Genomic DNA, 19,454 nt, shown 5'->3' with positions numbered 1-19,454 from the left:
CCCTTGCTTTCAAAGTTTTCCCAATTTTTCGGCTGACTGACTGACCTTCATTTCTTAAAGTAATGATGGCCACTCGTTTTTCTTTACTTAGCTGCTTTTTTCTTGCCATAATACAAATTATAACAGTCTATTCAGTAGGACTATCAGCTGTGTATCCACCTGACTTCTCCTCAATGCAACTGATGGTCCCAACCCCATTTATAAGGCAAGAAATCCCACTTATTAAACCTGACAGGGCACACCTGTGAAGTGAAAACCATTTCAGGGGACTACCTCTTGAAGCTCATCAAGAGAATGCCAAGAGTGTGCAAAGCAGTAATCAAAGCAAAAGGTGGCTACTTTGAAGAACCTAGAATATGACATATTTTCAGTTGTTTCACACTTGTTTGTTATGTATATAATTCCACATGTGTTAATTCATAGTTTTGATGCCTTCAGTGTGAATCTACAATTTTCATAGTCATGAAAATAAAGAAAACTCTTTGAATGGGAAGGTGTGTCCAAACTTTTGGTCTGTACTGTATATACACTGCTCAAAAAAATAAAGGGAACACAAAAATAACACATCCTAGATCTGAGTTAATTAAATATTCTTCTGAAATACTTTGTTCTTTGCATAGTTGAATGTGCTGACAACAAAATCACACAAAAACTAAAATATGGAAATCAAATTTTTCAACCCATGGAGGTCTGGATTTGGAGTCACACTCAAAATTAAAGTGGAAAAACACACTACAGGCTGATCCAACTTTGATGTAATGTCCTTAAAACAAGTCAAAATGAGGCTCAGTAGTGTGTGTGGCCTCCACGTGCCTGTATGACCTCCCTACAACGCCTGTGCATGCTCCTGATGAGGTGGCGGACGGTCTCCTGAGGGATCTCCTCCCAGACCTGGACTAAAGCATCTGCCAACTCCTGGACAGTCTGTGGTGCAACGTGACGTTGGTGGATAGAGCGAGACATAATGTCCCAGATGTGCTCAATTGGATTCAGGTCTGGGGAACGGGCGGGCCAGTCCATAGCATCAATGCATTCGTCTTGCAGGAACTGCTGACACACTCCAGCCACATGAGGTCTAGCATTGTCTTGCATTAGGAGGAACCCAGGGCCAACCGCACCAGCATATGGTCTCACAAGGGGTCTGAGGATCTTATCTCGGTACCTAATGGCAGTCAGGCTACCTCTGGTGAGCACATGGAGGGCTGTGCGGCCCTCCAAAGAAATGCCACCCCACACCATTACTGACCCAATGCCAAACCGGTCATGCTGGAGGATGTTGCAGGCAGCAGAACGTTCTCCACGGCGTCTCCAGACTCTGTCACGTCTGTCACATGTGCTCAGTGTGAACCTGCTTTCATCTGTGAAGAGCACAGGGCGCCAGTGGCGAATTTGCCAATCTTGGTGTTCTCTGGCAAATGCCAAACGTCTTGCACGGTGTTGGGCTGTAAGCACAACCCCCACCTGTGGACGTCGGGCCCTCATATCACCCTCATGGAGTCTGTTTCTGACCGTTTGAGCACACACATGCACATTTGTGGCCTGCTGGAGGTAATTTTGCAGGGCTCTGGCAGTGCTCCTCCTGTTCCTCCTTGCACAAAGGCGGAGGTAGCGGTCCTGCTGCTGGGTTGTTGCCCTCCTACGGCCTCCTCCACGTCTCCTGATGTACTGGCCTGTCTCCTGGTAGCGCCTCCATGCTCTGGACACTACGCTGACAGACACAGCAAACCTTCTTGCCACAGCTCGCAATGATGTGCCATCCTGGATAAGCTGCACTACCTGAGCCACTTGTGTGGGTTGTAGACCCCGTCTCATGCTACCACTAGAGTAAAAGCACCGCCAGCATTCAAAAGTGACCAAAACATCAGACAGGAAGCATAGGAACTGTGATGTGGTCTGTGGTCACCACCTGCAGAACCACTCCTTTATTGGGGGTGTCTTGCTAATTGCCTATAATTTCCACATGTTGTCTATCCCATTTGCACAACAGCATGTGAAATTGATTGTCACTCAGTGTTGCTTCCTAAGTGGACAGTTTGATTTCACAGAAGTGTGATTGACTTGGAGTTGCATTGTGTTGTTTAAGTGTTCCCTTTATTTTTTTGAGCAGTGTATATATATATATATATATATATATATATATGGGGGGTTCAGTCAGCACAACCCTGTATGCAGGTGCACATCGCTATGGCGAAATACATATACAAACGCAAAAACACAAATGCAATAGCACTCTGCAACCAGCACTCTGCCCTGCCTCTATGCTGGATGTTGAATGAGGCATTGCTGACTGAACCCCCACATTTTTTCTTTGTAGTATATATTGGAGGCGTGGCGATCTCCATGCAGTCATGCACACCTGACCAGTTAGACTGCCCTGGAGGCTGGTTTTAAAGTCAGTATAAAACTGAGTCTGCTTTTACAGCGCCTACCAGTAGCCATTTGGCTCCAGGAGAAGTATATAGTGGGCTCAGCATGCATGTTGGTACTTGCATCCCTGGATCCGATGAAAGCTGTCACGGCACTGGACGGGGTTAAAAGCAGAGTGTGCCTGGCGTGCATGCTGTGCCTGCGCTCCCTGGATTTTGTGTGGCTATCATGGCCCATAACAGGTAGGTACTAGTGTTAGGAACCACTCATAGAGGCGACCTTGACGTGGTGAGTGGCTTATTACGCTTTGGCCAAAATGTACACCATTGCCTCATTCAACATCCAGCATAGAGGCAGGGTAGAGTGCTGGTTGCAGAGTGCTATTGCATTTGTGTTTTTGCGTATATATATATATATATATATACACACTCACCTAAAGAATTATTAGGAACACCATACTAATACGGTGTTGGACCCCCTTTTGCCTTCAGAACTGCCTTAATTCTACGTGGCATTGATTCAACAAGGTGCTGATAGCATTCTTTAGAAATGTTGGCCCATATTGATAGGATAGCATCTTGCAGTTGATGGAGATTTGAGGGATGCACATCCAGGGCACGAAGCTCCCGTTCCACCACATTCCAAAGATGCTCTATTGGGTTGAGATCGGGTGACTGTGGGGGCCATTTTAGTACAGTGAACTCATTGTCATGTTCAAGAAACCAATTTGAAATGATTTGAGCTTTGTGACATGGTGCATTATCCTGCTGGAAGTAGCCATCAGAGGATGGATACATGTTCTCATTCTGTTTACGCCAAATTCGGACTCTACCATTTGAATGTCTCAACAGAAATCGAGACTCATCAGACCAGGCAACATTTTTCCAGTCTTCAACAGTCCAATTTTGGTGAGCTTGTGCAAATTGTAGCCTCTTTTTTCTATTTGTAGTGGAGATGAGTGGTACCCGGTGGGGTCTTCTGCTGTTGTAGCCCATCCGCCTCAAGGTTGTGTGTGTTGTGGCTTCACAAATGCTTTGCTGCATACCTCGGTTGTCACAAGTGGTTATTTCAGTCAACTTTGCTCTTCTATCAGCTTGAATCAGTCGGCCCATTCTCCTCTGACCTCTAGCATCCACAAGGCATTTTTGCCTACAGGACTGCCGCATACTGGATGTTTTTCCCTTTTCACACCATTCTTTGTAAACCCTAGAAATGGTTGTGCGTGAAAATCCCAGTAACTGAGCAGATTGTGAAATACTCAGACCGGCCCGTCTGGCACCAACAACCATGCCATGCTCAAAATTGCTTAAATCACCTTTCTTTCCCATTCTGACATTCAGTTTGGAGTTCAGGAGATTGTCTTGACCAGGACCACACCCCTAAATGCATTGAAGCAACTGCCATGTGATTGGTTGACTAGATAATTGCATTATTGAGAAATAGAACAGGTGTTCCTAATAATTCTTTAGGTGAGTGTATATACTGTGTATGTAGAAATGTATACCTGCACTGCATATCACTGACTTGAAAAGTCTGCAGTGACTAAAATAAGTCTGGGAATCTTTTCTTTATTATCTTAGGTTGATCTCCAAGATCCTCTATGGCTGTTTCAGGCCATGCTGGATGTTATAGTTCTGCAAGAGCTGGAGAGCCACAGATTTAAAACCATTGCTTATTGCTGGTCTCATGTCATTCTATATTTGGGGTAATGTAAATCCATGCACTGACTACCTTGTGAAATTGTATTGGGCTTGTGCTCATACAGACACAGCCTTACAAATCAGTAATAACTGCAATTTAAAGTATGGGGGTTAGGACTAAACAGTGGCTAGATTCTATGATCAGATGGGAGATGGGTTTAAGACAACCTCATATTCTTATTACACAATGTACCCAATTTGGAGTCACATGCTCTAGCTCTTTCCTAAGATAGTAGAGCTAAAAAGATAACACTAAAAAATTATATCAGTAAAAGTCCATAGTGAGACCTGAGAAGTGTCTTGGACTCACAATAACAACGTAAAAAACATCCATGGAAAAAAGAAGACCCATGTAGCTTTGTTGTATGGGACATAATACTCATTAGAATTTTTGGCAATAGATAAACTACCTGGAGAACTCTGTGATAACTAAATCAAGTTCAATAAGATTTGGAGGCCTTGGATGTAGTGTATGGAGCAAGAAGATGGGCAGTAAAAGTATGTTAAGGGTTTTTTGTTTTTTTTCCCTCTTCTATTTCTGCTCCATTCGTCTTCCCTCCATGGGATGGTGAAGGGTTGTTGTTGGGTATTATTTGTAATGTGAAATTCTTTTCTGTGTGATAAAGATAGCCCTTTGCATGGAACATGGTGTTATTTTTATTTTTCAAATATTTTGGTAAATTCTTTATTTATTGCATACTAGCAGAAGGACCCGGCTTCGCACGTGTATATTTCATCTATTTTACTTAATGTTTGTCGTTAAAAGATATCAACAGTATCCCTCATAACAGTGAACTGCACAGCCCCCTCACCCCTTAGCACTGCCCCCCCCCACAGTGCCCAGCTTTCTTAAAATGGGACCTCCACAGCAGCCCATCCCCTTAACTTTGACCTTCACAGCAGCCTGCCCCTTTAATAGTGAGTTTCACAGCACCCCACTCCCTTGACAGTGACCTCCTCAGGGGCCCGCCCACTTAACAGTGACCTCCACAGTGCCCGACCCTTTAACAGTGACCTCCACAGTGCCCGCCCCTTCAACAGTGACCTCCTCAGTGCCTGCCCCTTTAACAGTGACCTCCACAGTGCCTGCCCCTTTAACAGTGATCTCCACAGTGCCCGCCCCCTGAACAGTGACTTCCATAGTGCCCACCCCTTTAACAGTGACCTCCACAGTGCCTGCCCCTTTAACAGTGACCTCCACAGTGCCCACCCCTTTAACAGTGACCTCCACAGTGAACGTCCCCTTAACAGTGACCTCCACAGCTCCCGCCCCTTTAACAGTGACCTGCAAAGTGCCCGCCCCTTTAACAGTGACCTCCACAGTGCCCGTCCCTTTAAGAGTGACCTCCACAGTGCCCGCCCCTTTAACAGTGACCTCCACAGGGTCCGCCCATTAACAGTGACCTCCACAGCAGCTGCCCCTTTAACTGTGGCCCCTGCCAACTTCACAGTGTCCTCCACAGTGCCCCGCCCCTTTAATAGTGGCTCCTGTCCCCTTAACAGTGACTTTCACAGTGCCCTGCCCCTTTAAGGCTAGGGCTACATGACGACATATGTCGCGTGACATTTTGTCGTACCAATGCGGCGCAACAATTTTTATAATGATAGGCTATGGTGTCGCACTGCAACATGCTGCGACTGCGACACGACAGTCGCAAAATATCCATCCAAGATGGATACATGTAGCAGTGTAGTTGTGCCCTATGTGTCCTGTAGCCCTAGCCTAAAGCTGACCTACAGCAGTGAAGAAAAATGGCTGGGTTGTTATGGAAACCTGGAGTAAAGCTGTGTATGTGGAGACTAAGGGCCTGCGAGCTTCTATTGGCTGATAAGGGACATGTGACCGTGTGTATGGCAGTAGAGATATGAAGAGAAAGACTTGCAGGCTTGTATTGGCTAATGCAGGTCAAATTTTAGGAATAGCTCAGGAACGGTACGTCCTAGAGAGCTGAGACCCCCACAAGATTTCTTTCCAGGTAGCAAGGGATGTGTACACCAAGTTTTGTTGAAATCGATGGTTGCGTTTTTGAGTGAACATACACACATACATACATAGATACGTCCTTCTTTATATACAGTATATAGATAAACAGGATACAAAAGAAAGGTGAATAAAGTAAATGACAGTAAGTTTTCAATCATAAAGGCCAAAGGCCTATTTAGCTAGAAATATTGCATTCTTCATTCCATCTCTACTTGAAAAGAAAGAAGAGCCTCTGAGGTAAACAAAGTAAGAACAGTAGAAACCAAGTAGATGGCAGGGTCACATAATTTGTCACCAGCAGTCATATCAGTAGCTACATTGCTAGTAACAGCACATTGGGTAGATTAGGATATCTGAGGCCCTCAATAGTGAATGTCAAAGGAGAGATATCTCCACAGAATAAAAATAGATAAATAGACAATTAAACAAAACATTAAAGAAAACTCTGCCTCCTGGCAATAAATGCCTAGTGCTATGCAATGCCACCAAATACGTGATATGGACCCTGATGCCTGTTTATAACACCAGCACAGATCACAATCAGCAAAGTTGTACTTATATAGAAACTCACAGGTGCGAGTATTAGTCTAGTACAGATTTTCCTGTACCCTACACATCTGGACACTCCATGGGATAGGGATAATATATGCTTAATCTGCTCAGGTGTAAAATAGGTATTCAATTCCCCCTCCCATTCTACTATGTAGGCTGGCTTTGCTAGGGCAAATGATAGCAATAGGCCTGAATACATTCTGGAGAGCATTTAGGAGGGCCTGTGGGGAGCTGTGTAAAGTTCTCCAACCATTGGGATCTGGATAACGTGATTATCTTTGCTTCTGGAAAATTGTGCGCAATTGGTCAAAATTAAGCCATAGCCCTCCTCTTTCAAAAGGTCACCTAAAGCAAGGTTGATCATCTTTGATAAGTGTATAGACTTGTAATATAGTGTTATATCAGGTAATGACATCCCTCCTAGAGATTTTTTCTGGGCCAAAAGGGAATATGGCAGTGTGGTTTTTCCTTTATTCCACAGGAACCTAGAAAACAGATGCTGTACTTGCCCAACATACCTGTTTGGGAGATCAAGGGGAAGGGCTTGATATATATATATATATATATATATATATATATATATAAAACCTGAGGTAGAATAAACATGATGAGTACGTTTTTTTGGCCTATCCAGGAAATAAAGGGAACAGTGAGATTAGCAATAAGTTTCCTAGCTATGGGTGTAGGATAATGTTGTTTAAACAGATCTGTTGGATTAGCAGTAATCTAGATACCCATGTATGTTATTTAGGTCAAGGGCCATTAAAAGGGGGAGGAGATTTGTACAGATTTAATGACATTAGGTGTGACAGAAATATCTAAAGCTTCTAACTTTTTTAAATTAATTTTAAAGTTTAAAATGGTATGGAATTCCTTGAACGTTTTAAGTATACTAGGAAAAGCTAGTGCGGGGTTTGTAATGAAAACAAGATCATCCGCAAAAGCCACAATGGTGTGGACATATTTACCTACATATCTGGAATTTGCCTAATCTTCAGCAAAAGAGTTTCCATCAGGAAAATGAACAAGGTGGATGACAGGGCAGCCCTGCCTGGTTCCATTTTTAATATAGAAAGGATCAGACGGTGTACTATTTATCTGGATTCTAGCACTAGGAGACAATATGGACAATACCGTTTTCATATATCCCCAGTGAACCCGATCAAAAGCTTTTTCAGCGTCTGTTCTTATGAGGACATGTGGGATCTTTTTCACTTTGGCATATTATATGAAATGTAGGACTCTATGAACATTATGTTTTCCTTCCAGCCCTCAAACAAAACCCACTTGTTCTTCCTCTATAAGCCAGGTAATAAAGGTTCGATCCTCAATGTAAGCAGTTTTGCCCACCACTTAAAGGGAACCTGTCATCAACTTCATGCTAATCTCACTGAGGGCAGTATAAAATAGTGACAGAAATGCTGATTTTAGAGGTGTGTCACTCATGGGCTAAAAGTAAGTGGTTGCTGAGAACCAGCATCATTGTCATTGCAGCACAGGCCTTGAAAAGAGTCACATATACTTGAAAAGAGTCCTGGTTATTCATAATCTCCTTCTCTCCCACCCATCTGCTGATATTTGGCAGTTCTCTCCTAGAGAGAAAGGGAGAAAACTAGGTAGAAGACTGTCAGTCATCAGCAGGTGGGCAGGAGAGCAGGAATTCATGAATAACCATGACTCTTCTCAGGTGGCCGTGACTCTTTTCCAGGCCCAGTCTGCAAGGATTGTGATGTTGGTTCTCGGCAACCACTTATCAACTCGCCTGTCTCTACTTTATACCGCCGTTAGTATGGGCAGCACAAAGTTGATGACTGGTTACCTTTAACATCACAATTAAGCAGTGAGATGAGGTGGTAACTGCCACACTGCTCCTGTCCTTTGTTTACCTTGGGAAGAATAGTTATGCTGGCTTCCAAAGCTTGTTGAGGGAAGCAGGATCTATTTAAGAGTGAGTTGCATACATTCAAGGTAGCGAAGTATCAGTAACCTTTAATAGTATATAATAGGGAGACCATCAGGCTCTGGGCTCTTGCCCGACAGGATGGTAGAGAGGGCCTTCTGCAATTTTTGAATCGTAAAAAAAGTTAGTAACTTATCTTTCATTTACTCAGTGAGGGAAGGAGCCAGTATGGAATCTAGAAAGGTGGCTATTAATTCCTCCTGTGAGCCAAAACTGTTAGAGGTACTTTGATCATGAGGTGGATAGTTATACAGAGAGGAAAAAAAAGAGTGGAAGGCTTTGGATATATGAGGAGTAGTGGGTGACTCTCTTACCATCTGGTAATTTGATTGCACTCACAAACGTTTTATCTTGTCTTTGATGTACAAAACTGGAAATTACTTTAGTATCTTTATCCTCATGTGCATAGAACCTATATTTGGAGAGTTGCATGGCCTTAGCTGTTCCAATATTCAAGACATCTCTTAGGAAACACCTCATTTTAGTTAGATCATGGTGAAAGTATTGCAGTCTATCATGTTTATGAAGTGTTTTCAGGGCAGTGATTTGGGCCACCAGAGAATCAATGGGTTTTTGTCTTTCCTTCTTGATTTGTGTACCTAAAGCTATGAGCTCTCTGCTAATATAGCATTTATGGGTTTTTTCATTTATACATTTGATATATTCATTAAAGAAATTAAAAGAAAAATCAAGCTTGCGCTTTCAAGGATATTAAGGAAAGGAGATAAGTTAATGATATCCACAATAAAATGTGAACATGATCACAGCATTAGTGAGGTTAGCAACTATGAGGTATTTATACTCAACTTAAGCCTGCTTAAAGGGACACTGACAGGGCCAAAAAGCATATTAAGGTATATATATATATGTATTATAAAGTGTATTAGAATCATCTAAGTATCCCCCTTGTCCACCTTATAACTACATTTGATATATTCATTAAAGGCTGCCTCTGAGAAGGAGACTGTGCGCAGGAGCGATGCGATCCCAGCCAGTGAGGGTGCCGGGCGCATGCGCTGAAGATGGCCGTGGACACTAGTAGCCGCCCAGCGAAGTGAATATTGATGAGCTGGGCGGCGCTTCAAACGGCAGTTGTGGCGAGTCTGGCTGGGCGTAAGCTGAGGTGAAACACCGCCCCTTGGGCAGATTGAACTCGATTCAAGCAGGTTATAAAACTTCAGATTACTGTAGTTATAAGGTGGACAGGGGGGATACTTAGATGATTCTAATACACTTTATAAGACCTGTACGGTCATATATATACCTTAATATGCTTTTTGGCCCTGTCAGTGTCCCTTTAAGCAGGCTTAAGTTGAGTATAAATACCTCATAGTTGCTAACCTCACTAATGCTGTGATCATGTTCACATTTTATTGTGGATATCATTAACTTATCTCCTTTCCTTAATATCCTTGAAAGCGCAAGCTTGATTTTTCTTTTAATTTCTTTAATGAATATATCAAATGTAGTTATAAGGTGGACAGGGGGGATGATTCTAATACACTTTATAAGACCTGTACGGTCATATATATACCTTAATATGCTTTTTGGCCCTGTCAGTGTCCCTTTAAGTATTTTCTATAGCAGTTTGGTTGCTAAAATGACATATATCTAAGGACCTAAGTTATAGGGGCAAATTCAGTTTACATGCAGCGTAACTATGACCACAGATATGGACACAGTTTGAAATCAAGGACAAGGCCATCGTTAATTAACAGTATGGTCTTAAAGGGGTATTCTGGTTATGTAAAGTTATCCCCTATCCTATGGATAAGGGATAACTTTACATAACCAGAATACCTCTTTAAATGTGTTCTTTGTCCTTTATACATACTGAATCAGGTCATATAACCTCAAGGATATACTGCAACTACTGGGGTAACAGAACTGGCACAGCAGCTGTTATATAGCTTAAAAGCTACAGTAAGTTGGCTAAAATTCACTCATAGATGAGGTAAAGTTGATGATCACTGTAGAAAGCTGAAGGTTGATCACTGGAAAAATTGGTCTAAGGAGGAATGGACACATGGGACTCACTATTGAAGGTAGTCATGGAGTAGAGGGAGCTATTTTAAGATTTGCCATGGGGTACCTTTAAAACCCCTGCATGAATTTCCAGCAGATTATTTTTTGCTTTAGAAAATATTGAATTGGAAAATGTTGATTAATAGACGGCAGATAAACTACGATACTAATATAGTGTAATATCCACAAACATATAGATTCACAAGATCATTTGCTGTTTCAGCTTTTTCTGTCTAGTAAAACCAGAAATGTGTTATACAGTCTGATATCTGGCATGGAGTCTCATGTTAATTACTCATGCTATAATTATTCTAGTTTTTGAAGGGCACACATTTAACCTTCTTGTAAAGCACAATAAAATTACTGCATGTATGTGGGTGGGGTCATAAGTTTCAATTAACTGGCAGCTAATGCCCCCTCAGATCATTTTATTCTAAACCTATAGATCTATAAGGGTCTCATCTATTATTAGGGCTTATTGGGGTGTTAGTAGAGAAAGTAATGTGCCTAAAGGATATTATTCCAGTGTTCTGATTAAAAGGGTTAATTAACTGTAATGTACCAGTACCTCATAAATGTCTTGCACTTTGGGAGCTGTGGTAAACACTGGACTGCACTGTTTGTTGTCATCTAGAGAATCCTCGGACAAAGTATGCATAGACAGAACTCAATGTACTCATACCTCATCTCTAATGTGCTATTTGAAACTGTGCCGTCCAGCCAGTCAAGGTCCCCGAGAATCTTTTCTGAAAGACTGTAAGTAGTGTGCAAACAGCATTACTCTTGTCCATGGACTGTATCTGATATTGCAGCTCAGTCCTATTTAAGTGAATGGAGGTTAGCTGCACTACCATACACAACCCATAGACAAAAGTAGTGCTATTTCTGAAAAAATAGACAATTTTTTGTAAGCTCATGCAACCATTTTAAAGGGTTGTCTCATGAAAACAAGCTCTCTTGATGTTGAGGTTGACCAGATTCCCTGGTCTGACTTTAGAAGCTACAACTAATCAGATGTTGCCATCAAGGGAAACTGCAACCAGCAATATAATAGGAACACCATACTAATACGGTGTTGGACCCCCTTTTGCCTTCAGAACTGCCTTAATTCTACGTGGCATTGATTCAACAAGGTGCTGATAGCATTCTTTAGAAATGTTGGCCCATATTGATAGGATAGCATCTTGCAGTTGATGGAGATTTGAGGGATGCACATCCAGGGCACGAAGCTCCCGTTCCACCACATCCCAAAGATGCTCTATTGGGTTGAGATCTGGTGACTGTGGGGGCAATTTTAGTACAGTGAACTCATTGTCATGTTCAAGAAACCAATTTGAAATGATTCGAGCTTTGTGACATGGTGCATTATCCTGCTGGAAGTAGCCATCAGAGGATGGATACATGTTCTCATTCTGTTTACGCTAAATGCGGACTCTACCATTTGAATGCCTCAACAGAAATCGAGACTCATCAGACCAGGCAACATTTTTTCAGTCTTCAACAGTCCAATTTTGGTGAGCTCGTGCAAATTGTAGCCTCTTTTTCCTATTTGTAGTGGAGATGAGTGGTACCCGGTGGGGTCTTCTGCTGTTGTAGCCCATCCGCCTCAAGGTTGTGCGTGTTGTGGCTTCACAAATGCTTTGCTGCATACCTCGGTTGTAACGAGTGGTTATTTCAGTCAACGTTGCTCTTCTATCAGCTTGAATCAGTCGGCCCATTCTCCTCTGACCTCTAGCATCCACAAGGCATTTTTGCCCACTGGACTGCCTCATACTGGATGTTTTTCCCTTTTCACACCATTCTTTGTAAACCCTAGAAATGGTTGTGCGTGAAAATCCCAGTAAGGCCTCTTTCACACTTGCGTTGTCCGGATCCGGCGTGTACTCCACTTGCCGGAATTACACGCCGGATCCGGAAAAACGCAAGTGTACTGAAAGCATTTGAAGACGGAACCGTCTTCCAAATGCGTTCAGTGTTACTATGGCACCCAGGACGCTATTAAAGTCCTGGTTGCCATAGTAGTAGTGGGGAGCGGGGGAGCGGTATACTTACAGTCCGTGCGGCTCCCGGGGCGCTCCAGAATGACGTCAGAGCGCCCCATGCGCATGGATGACGTGATCCATGTGATCACATGATCCATGAGCTTGGGGCGCCCTGACGTCACTCTGGAGCGCCCGGGGAGCCGCACGGAAGGTAAGTACACTGCTCCCCGCTCCCCGCTACACTTTACCATGGCTGCCAGGACTTTAGCGTCCTGGGAGCCATGGTAACCACTCTGAAAAAGCTAAATGTCGGATGCGGCAATGCGCCGAAACGACGTTTAGCTTAAGGCCGGATCCGGATCAATGCCTTTCAATGGGCATTAATTCCGGATCCGGCCTTGCGGCAAGTGTTCCGGATTTTTGGCCGGAGCAAAAAGCGCAGCATGCTGCGGTATTTTCTCCGGCCAAAAAACGTTCCGTTCCGGAACTGAAGACATCCTGATGCATCCTGAACGGATTTCTCTCCATTCAGAATGCATTAGGATAATCCTGATCAGGATTCTTCCGGCATAGAGCCCCGACGACGGAACTCTATGCCGGAAGACAAGAACGCAAGTGTGAAAGAGCCCTAACTGAGCAGATTGTGAAATACTCAGACCGGCCCGTCTGGCACCAACAACCATGCCACGCTCAAAATTGATTAAATCACCTTTCTTTTCCATTCTGACATTCAGTTTGGAGTTCAGGAGATTGTCTTGACCAGGACCAGCCCCCCTAAATGCATTGAAGCAACTGCCATGTGGTCTTGTATTACATATCGGACATTCAAATAAATGGTCTTTCATCTAACACCTAGATAGGCCAAGTCTGTTATGGTTAATAGAAGAGTGTCTACAGCTGCTTTATTTGCATCATACCTTGGAGAGTTCAATGGTAATTCATTTCAAGTGCTTTGGACAAAGTCCATTCCACCTTGCTACCTACTAACAGGGACATTGAGTGCAACCCAATACTTTTCTATATTAAGACCTTGAGGACAATAGGGCAGCTCTAATATGCAGATATGTCTTGCAGGTAAGAATTTCTATAAGGCCACATGGCCAGTATTTGGTCAGTATTTTGCTTCAGTTTTTTGTGTTTTATCAGCCAAAACCAAGATTGGCTCCAAAACACAGAAGAGTCACAAATATTTTCATTATACTTTTTCTCTATAGGCTCCCCTCCTGGTTTTAGCTTACAAATACTGACCAAGCACTGAGTCAAAATACTGACCAAATACTGACTATATGAAAGTGGCTGAAGAGAAAGTAATAATTGAGCAATCTTGTGATCGAACACTTGTTTGCAAAAAAAAGTTAATAGATTTTCTTTATTATCTGTAATACCTGTATTCAGCCACACCACCGGCGTGCTTCTTCATAGCTGTGTTGGAACTCATACCATAGAAAAGCATCACCTTCTTTCCATTTTTCTCTGTGATTTCTCCTGAACACTGATCATGGCCAGCAAACATTCCTCCCAGCATCACAAAATCTGCTCCTGCTCCTGGACAAACCAACAAGTGAAAAAATGTGAAATAAACAGATCATAAAAATGTCAAATAACACAATGAATATTTCTAGTCTACAGAAGAAGGTGTCCCTTTCAAAACAGGGATGGGGGGTTTGAAAACTGATGGGCATCCATATAGGCACTGCACCTGCAACTTATTACTTTAATCTACAAGGCTATTTGCACTTCTAAGCATTGTCAATATTTGTACATTTACTATATAGTTTTACTTTCTTTCACATTTTGTTATTCTTCGGCCTTGTGGAAAAATAAAATAAAAATAAAAAGTTTTCCTCTATTAATACCCAATAATGAGAAAGTAAACACATATTTAAAAACAATGTAAAACATTTTTGCTAATTTATTAAAAAGGAAAGACTAAAATTTTGCATGGACATAAGTACTCTTTGGGCATGGACCAAAGACCCTTTGCTATGACACTTGAAATATGTATAGTTCTGGGGGCCTCCCATTTCTCTTATTCATCTGTGAGATGTATCTGCACCTTGATTGAAATCCACCAGTAGTAAATTCAGTTGACTTGACATGATTTGGAAAGACACACCCCTGTCTGCATACGATCTCAAAGCTGTCAATACATATCAGAGCGAAACAAGCCATGAGGAGGAAAGAAGTGCCGGTAGAGCTCAGAGACAAGATTGTGTGGAGACACAAATCTGGAGAAAGGTACCAAAAAACTTCTGCTGCACTGTAAGTTGCCACGAGTACGGTGCCCTCTATACTTCTTAAGTTGAGGATGTTTGGAACATCCAGGACTCATCCTAGAGCTGGCTGCCCCACCAAACTAAGTAACTGGGGGAGAAGGGCCTTGGCAAGAAAGATGACCAAGACCCTAGTAGTCACTCTGGCTGAGCTACAACACTACAATAATCTGGGCGTTATTGCAGAGTGGCCCGAATAAAGGTTCTCTTCAGTAAAAGACACATGAAATCCTACCTGGACTTTGTAAAAAAAAAAAAGCACCTAAAGAACTCTCAGACTGTGAACAACAAAATTCTCTGATCTGATGAAACTAAGATTGAACTTTTTGGCCTCAATTCTAAGCATCATATCTGAGGAAACCAGAAAACCAGGCACAGCTCATCAGCTTCCCAATACTATCCCTACAGTGAAGCATGGTGGTGGCAGCATCATGTTGTGGGGTGTTTTTCAGCAGCTGGGACAGGGAGACTGGTCAGGGTTGAGGAAAGTGGAATAGAGCAAAGTTGTGAGATATTACTAATGAAAACCTGATCCAGAGTGCTCTGAACCACAGTCTTGGCCAAAGGTTTACCTTCCAAAAAGACAATGATCCTAAGCACACAGCAAAGACAACACAGGAGTGGCTAAAGGACAACTTTGTGAAAGTCCTTAAGTGGCCCAGCTTGAGCCCTGACTTGAAGCGAATCAAACATCTCTGGAGAAACTTAAAAATGGCTGCCCACTGATAGTCCCCATCCAACCAGACAGAGCTTGAGAGGATCTACAGAGAAGAATGGCAGAAAATGTAATTTACTTTTAAGAATTCATCCAAACCCTTTTTAAAACTATCCACCGTTCCTGCTGTGACCACGTCCTGAGGTAGTCTATTCTACAGATAGATAGTAAAGAAGCTTTGACACTTCTGGAGACTGAACAGTGCCCCCTTGTATTTTGAGGGCGTTTTACATGGAACAGCTTTTCACCATGTTTTTTTGTATGGCGCATTTATATATTTGTATAAGTTAATCATGTCCCCCCTTAGACGTCTCTTCTCAAGACTAAATAAATTTTATTATTTTAATCTTTCTTCATAACTAAGACCCTCCATGTCCCTTATCAGTTTAGTCACTCTCCTTTGTACTTTTTCCAGTTCCAAAGCATCCTTTCTATAGACTGGTGCCCATAACTGAACTGCACATTTCAGATGAGGCCTCACCAAAGCTTTGTAAAGTGATATTATATCCCTCCTCGCAAGTCCATGCCTCATTTAATCGCTGCCAAAATCCAGAGTAAAGAGACTGAATACTTAGGTCAGTGTAATATTTTCTTTTTGAGTAAATCGATTGTAAACTAATCATATCTGTTGCGAATTTTACCCCAAAAATCACCTGCAAAATAAGTCCAAAGTTTTTTGATTCGTTTAGGACCAATTGCATAAAAACAGAACAAAGCACCATTTTGCTGTGAAAATTGCAGTAAAAATGGAGGGAAGAAGATGAAGGATCACATGACACTAGGAGGAAGTGGGGGATAGGACTTGCCCTGATTGGCTCAGAGGCTGACAGCCTGATAAGCCAATCAGGGGGAATAATGCAGGCAGGTCCTTCTGCTAAAAAAGAAGAAATGTCATTCTGTTCCAAGCTAGTCTTGTAAAAGGCTACAGACACAAGACAGTTAATAGCAACACTATAAGGAGAAAGTATGGAGATGTTATTGAAAAGAGTGGGGGACTGGTCACTGTCCCAGTTGTTTTATGCAGCTTGCTGGCAAGCTCTGCATTACAGAATCTTGCAAGAAACTCATATTTTTCAGTATGAACTACCAGCCAGTTTTTTTGGGGTTTATTGTTGTTTCTAGGGTTCGTGGGCTTTTGCCGGCACCCTAATAGAATACATTCTGATGCAAACACTGAGGAATTGCCCTTTTTCACTAAAAAACAGTTTTTATTTACCATTTGTAATATGGCATTTCAGTGCATTATACCTGTGGCAATTGAAAACTTTGCATATTTCTGCAAGATACCATTCAGTGTTACAGCAAAAGCAATTTACTTCAATGACGCAATTATTATACCTGTGTTATTGAACGTGTTGTATATTACTACACGATTCCATTCAGTGTCACAGCAAATGTATTGCATTACTGTTGCATATTGTTAATACTAGTGTGCAGCGTGTTTGTAGAAACGGAGGGACATTTAAGTGCACCGCTGTCTTTAAATTACAGAAAAAACACCTGCAAATTTTCTTAATAATCTGTTTATCAAACTCTTGACTTTTCATTTATAGGCCTCGTAATAAAATGTCTGGTAAACAGAAGAGTTGCAAATGAAAGATCCATGCCTCTTCTCCAAGATTCAGAATGTGGGTAGTTGTGCAAACAGAAGTAGCAGCACCAGTCGTCCGGCCAGTACGACTGGTTTCCGATTGACAACACATTATTATTAAGAACAAAGAGGATGAGATTCATAACTGGATGATTCACTCATATATAGCGCCAACATATTCCACAGCGCTTTACAATCAGAGAGTTCATGTACAAACAAAATCATATGTTACATAGCAACAAATAAGTCAACAATTAGAACAAGAGAAATGAGGGCCCTGCTCGCAAGAGCTTACAATCTATGAGGAGATAGGGGTTCCACAGAAGGTAAAAGTGATTGTTTTCTACAATGGTTCAGCCATCTTAACAAAAATAGGGGAGTACATGTAAGGCTGGATGAGCCAGTCATCAGCCCATGTTTGTAGTGCTTCTGAGTGCATGGGTTTGTAATGTATACAGTTGGATGATAGATCAAGTTCAAGTTCAATAGAGGAGAGTTAGATTAGGGGATGTCCCTAAAAAGATGTGGGTTTTAGGGAGCATTTAGTGGTTAGACAGACAGATAAGCGTGGCTGCTGTATTAAGGATAGATTGGAGAGGGAAGAGTTGAAGGAGAAACCAATTTATATAGAGTTACAGTAATAAATATGAGAATGGATCAGGATCCCAATGAGAGGTTTAGTTTCAGGCGGCATGAGCGGGCAAGCATTGACTATAGGATGTGAAGGAAAGATCAGTGTCAAACATGAGACCGAGACAGTGGGCGTGCTGCCTAGGCGTTATGGTGGAGATGGAGATATCAGGTTTAGGTAGGTTAGTAGATGGAGAAAACACAAGTAGTTCAGTTTTTTTAAAATTCAGTTTCAGATAGAGAGAGAACATGATGTTATAGACAGCAGACAGACAATCACTGGTGTACAATGGATGTACTGCATGCAACGTATAGTTAGGTGTCATCAGCATAGAGATGGTACTGAAAACCAAATCTACTGATTGACTTTGTCTGTACGATAGGGGCTGTGAAGAGAGAAAAGAGGAAAGGACCTAGGACTGAACCACAAGGTGCCCCAACAACAAGAGGGAAAGGAGAGGAAGTAGAGACAGTGAATGATACACTGAAAGACCAGTCAGAGAGCTAGGAGAAAAACCAAGAGACGGGTGTCCTTAAGGCCGATAGATTAGAGCAGGCATCCTCAAACTGCGGCCCTCCAGCTGTTGTAAAACTACAACTCCCACAATGCCCTGCTGTAGACTGATACCTGTAGGCTGTTCGGGCATGCTGGGAGTTGTAGTTTTGCAACAGCTGGAGGGCCGCAGTTTGAGGATGCCTGGATTAGAGCATGCTGAGTAGAAGATGGTGGTCTACAGTCTATGCTGCCGATAGATCCAAAAGAATGAGCAGAGAGTGCTCACTGTTGCATTTAGCTGTCAGGAGGTAATTTGTCAATTTGGTGAGGACAGTTTCTGTGGAGTCTAGAGGGCAGAATCTAGATTATAATGGATCAAGGAAAGAGTTAACAGAGAGGCAGTGGAAGAGTCGAGAATAGACTAAGCTCTCCAAAAGTTTATAAATGAAGGGGAGATTAGAGACAGGTCTGTAGTTAGTTGAGCAGAAGGTTTCTTTAGTAATGGGTTTATGGCCAAATGTTTGAAAGCGGAAGGTGAGATACCAGAAGAGTGAGAGAGAGAGAGAGAGAGAGAGGTTGGAAATTTTGGTTAGGTGGGTAGTGACAGCTGGGGAGGGTGACTGGAGGAGGTGTGAGGGAATAAGGTCAGTAGTGCATGTGGTAAGGCTACAAGAAGAGAGGAGCCTGGAGACTTCTTCTTCTGTGACTGGGTCGAATGTGGAAAGTGAAAAGCGGGTTGTTGATCACAGCACAAGCTCAGAGCAGAAGGAATCAGTGAGAATTATTTCACTCTTCTATTTTTGACACATGATGTTTTACAGAGTTAGTGTGGGAATACTGTGACTTATAAACATTTCTTCATGGTCACATTCCAACATGGTTCATGATTGAGAGATAAAATTATATTATTTTTTACTAAATCGTTCCTTTCACTGTAGACTTTAACTTGACATATAGTCATATGACATAAAAACTTTATAGGACAGATTTCCTAATCTTGTTTAAAATTCAAATTGGAGCTGAGATGCAGTAACCTGGCAAGACGACTACAGTTTGAATAAAGCTGTGCGTCTTGCTCATTTCCAAGTACTAGTTCCAGCACCAGTGGCTGAGCAGAACAGTGGGTGGAGTGCCAGAAGTAGGACTGCCACCGATCAGATATTGATGACCTATCCTTAC

General features: G+C 42.3%; 1 protein-coding gene across 1 annotated transcript in view; it reads right to left on the bottom strand.

The window, feature by feature from the left end:
* Positions 1-19,454, bottom strand: part of GMPR (guanosine monophosphate reductase) — a 92,380-nt gene that overhangs the window by 6,738 nt on the left and 66,188 nt on the right. Inside the window, exon 8 of the mRNA XM_040432995.1 lies at positions 13,956-14,115. Within this exon, the coding sequence (XP_040288929.1) occupies positions 13,956-14,115 (160 nt within the window). The remainder of the gene's footprint in view (positions 1-13,955; positions 14,116-19,454) is intronic.

The sequence above is a fragment of the Bufo bufo genome, chromosome 5, assembly GCF_905171765.1.
Source record: "Bufo bufo chromosome 5, aBufBuf1.1, whole genome shotgun sequence".
NCBI classification, from domain to species: domain Eukaryota; kingdom Metazoa; phylum Chordata; class Amphibia; order Anura; family Bufonidae; genus Bufo; species Bufo bufo.
The sequence above is the reverse complement of the archived record's forward strand: the minus strand, read 5'-3'. Positions and strand labels throughout refer to the sequence as shown.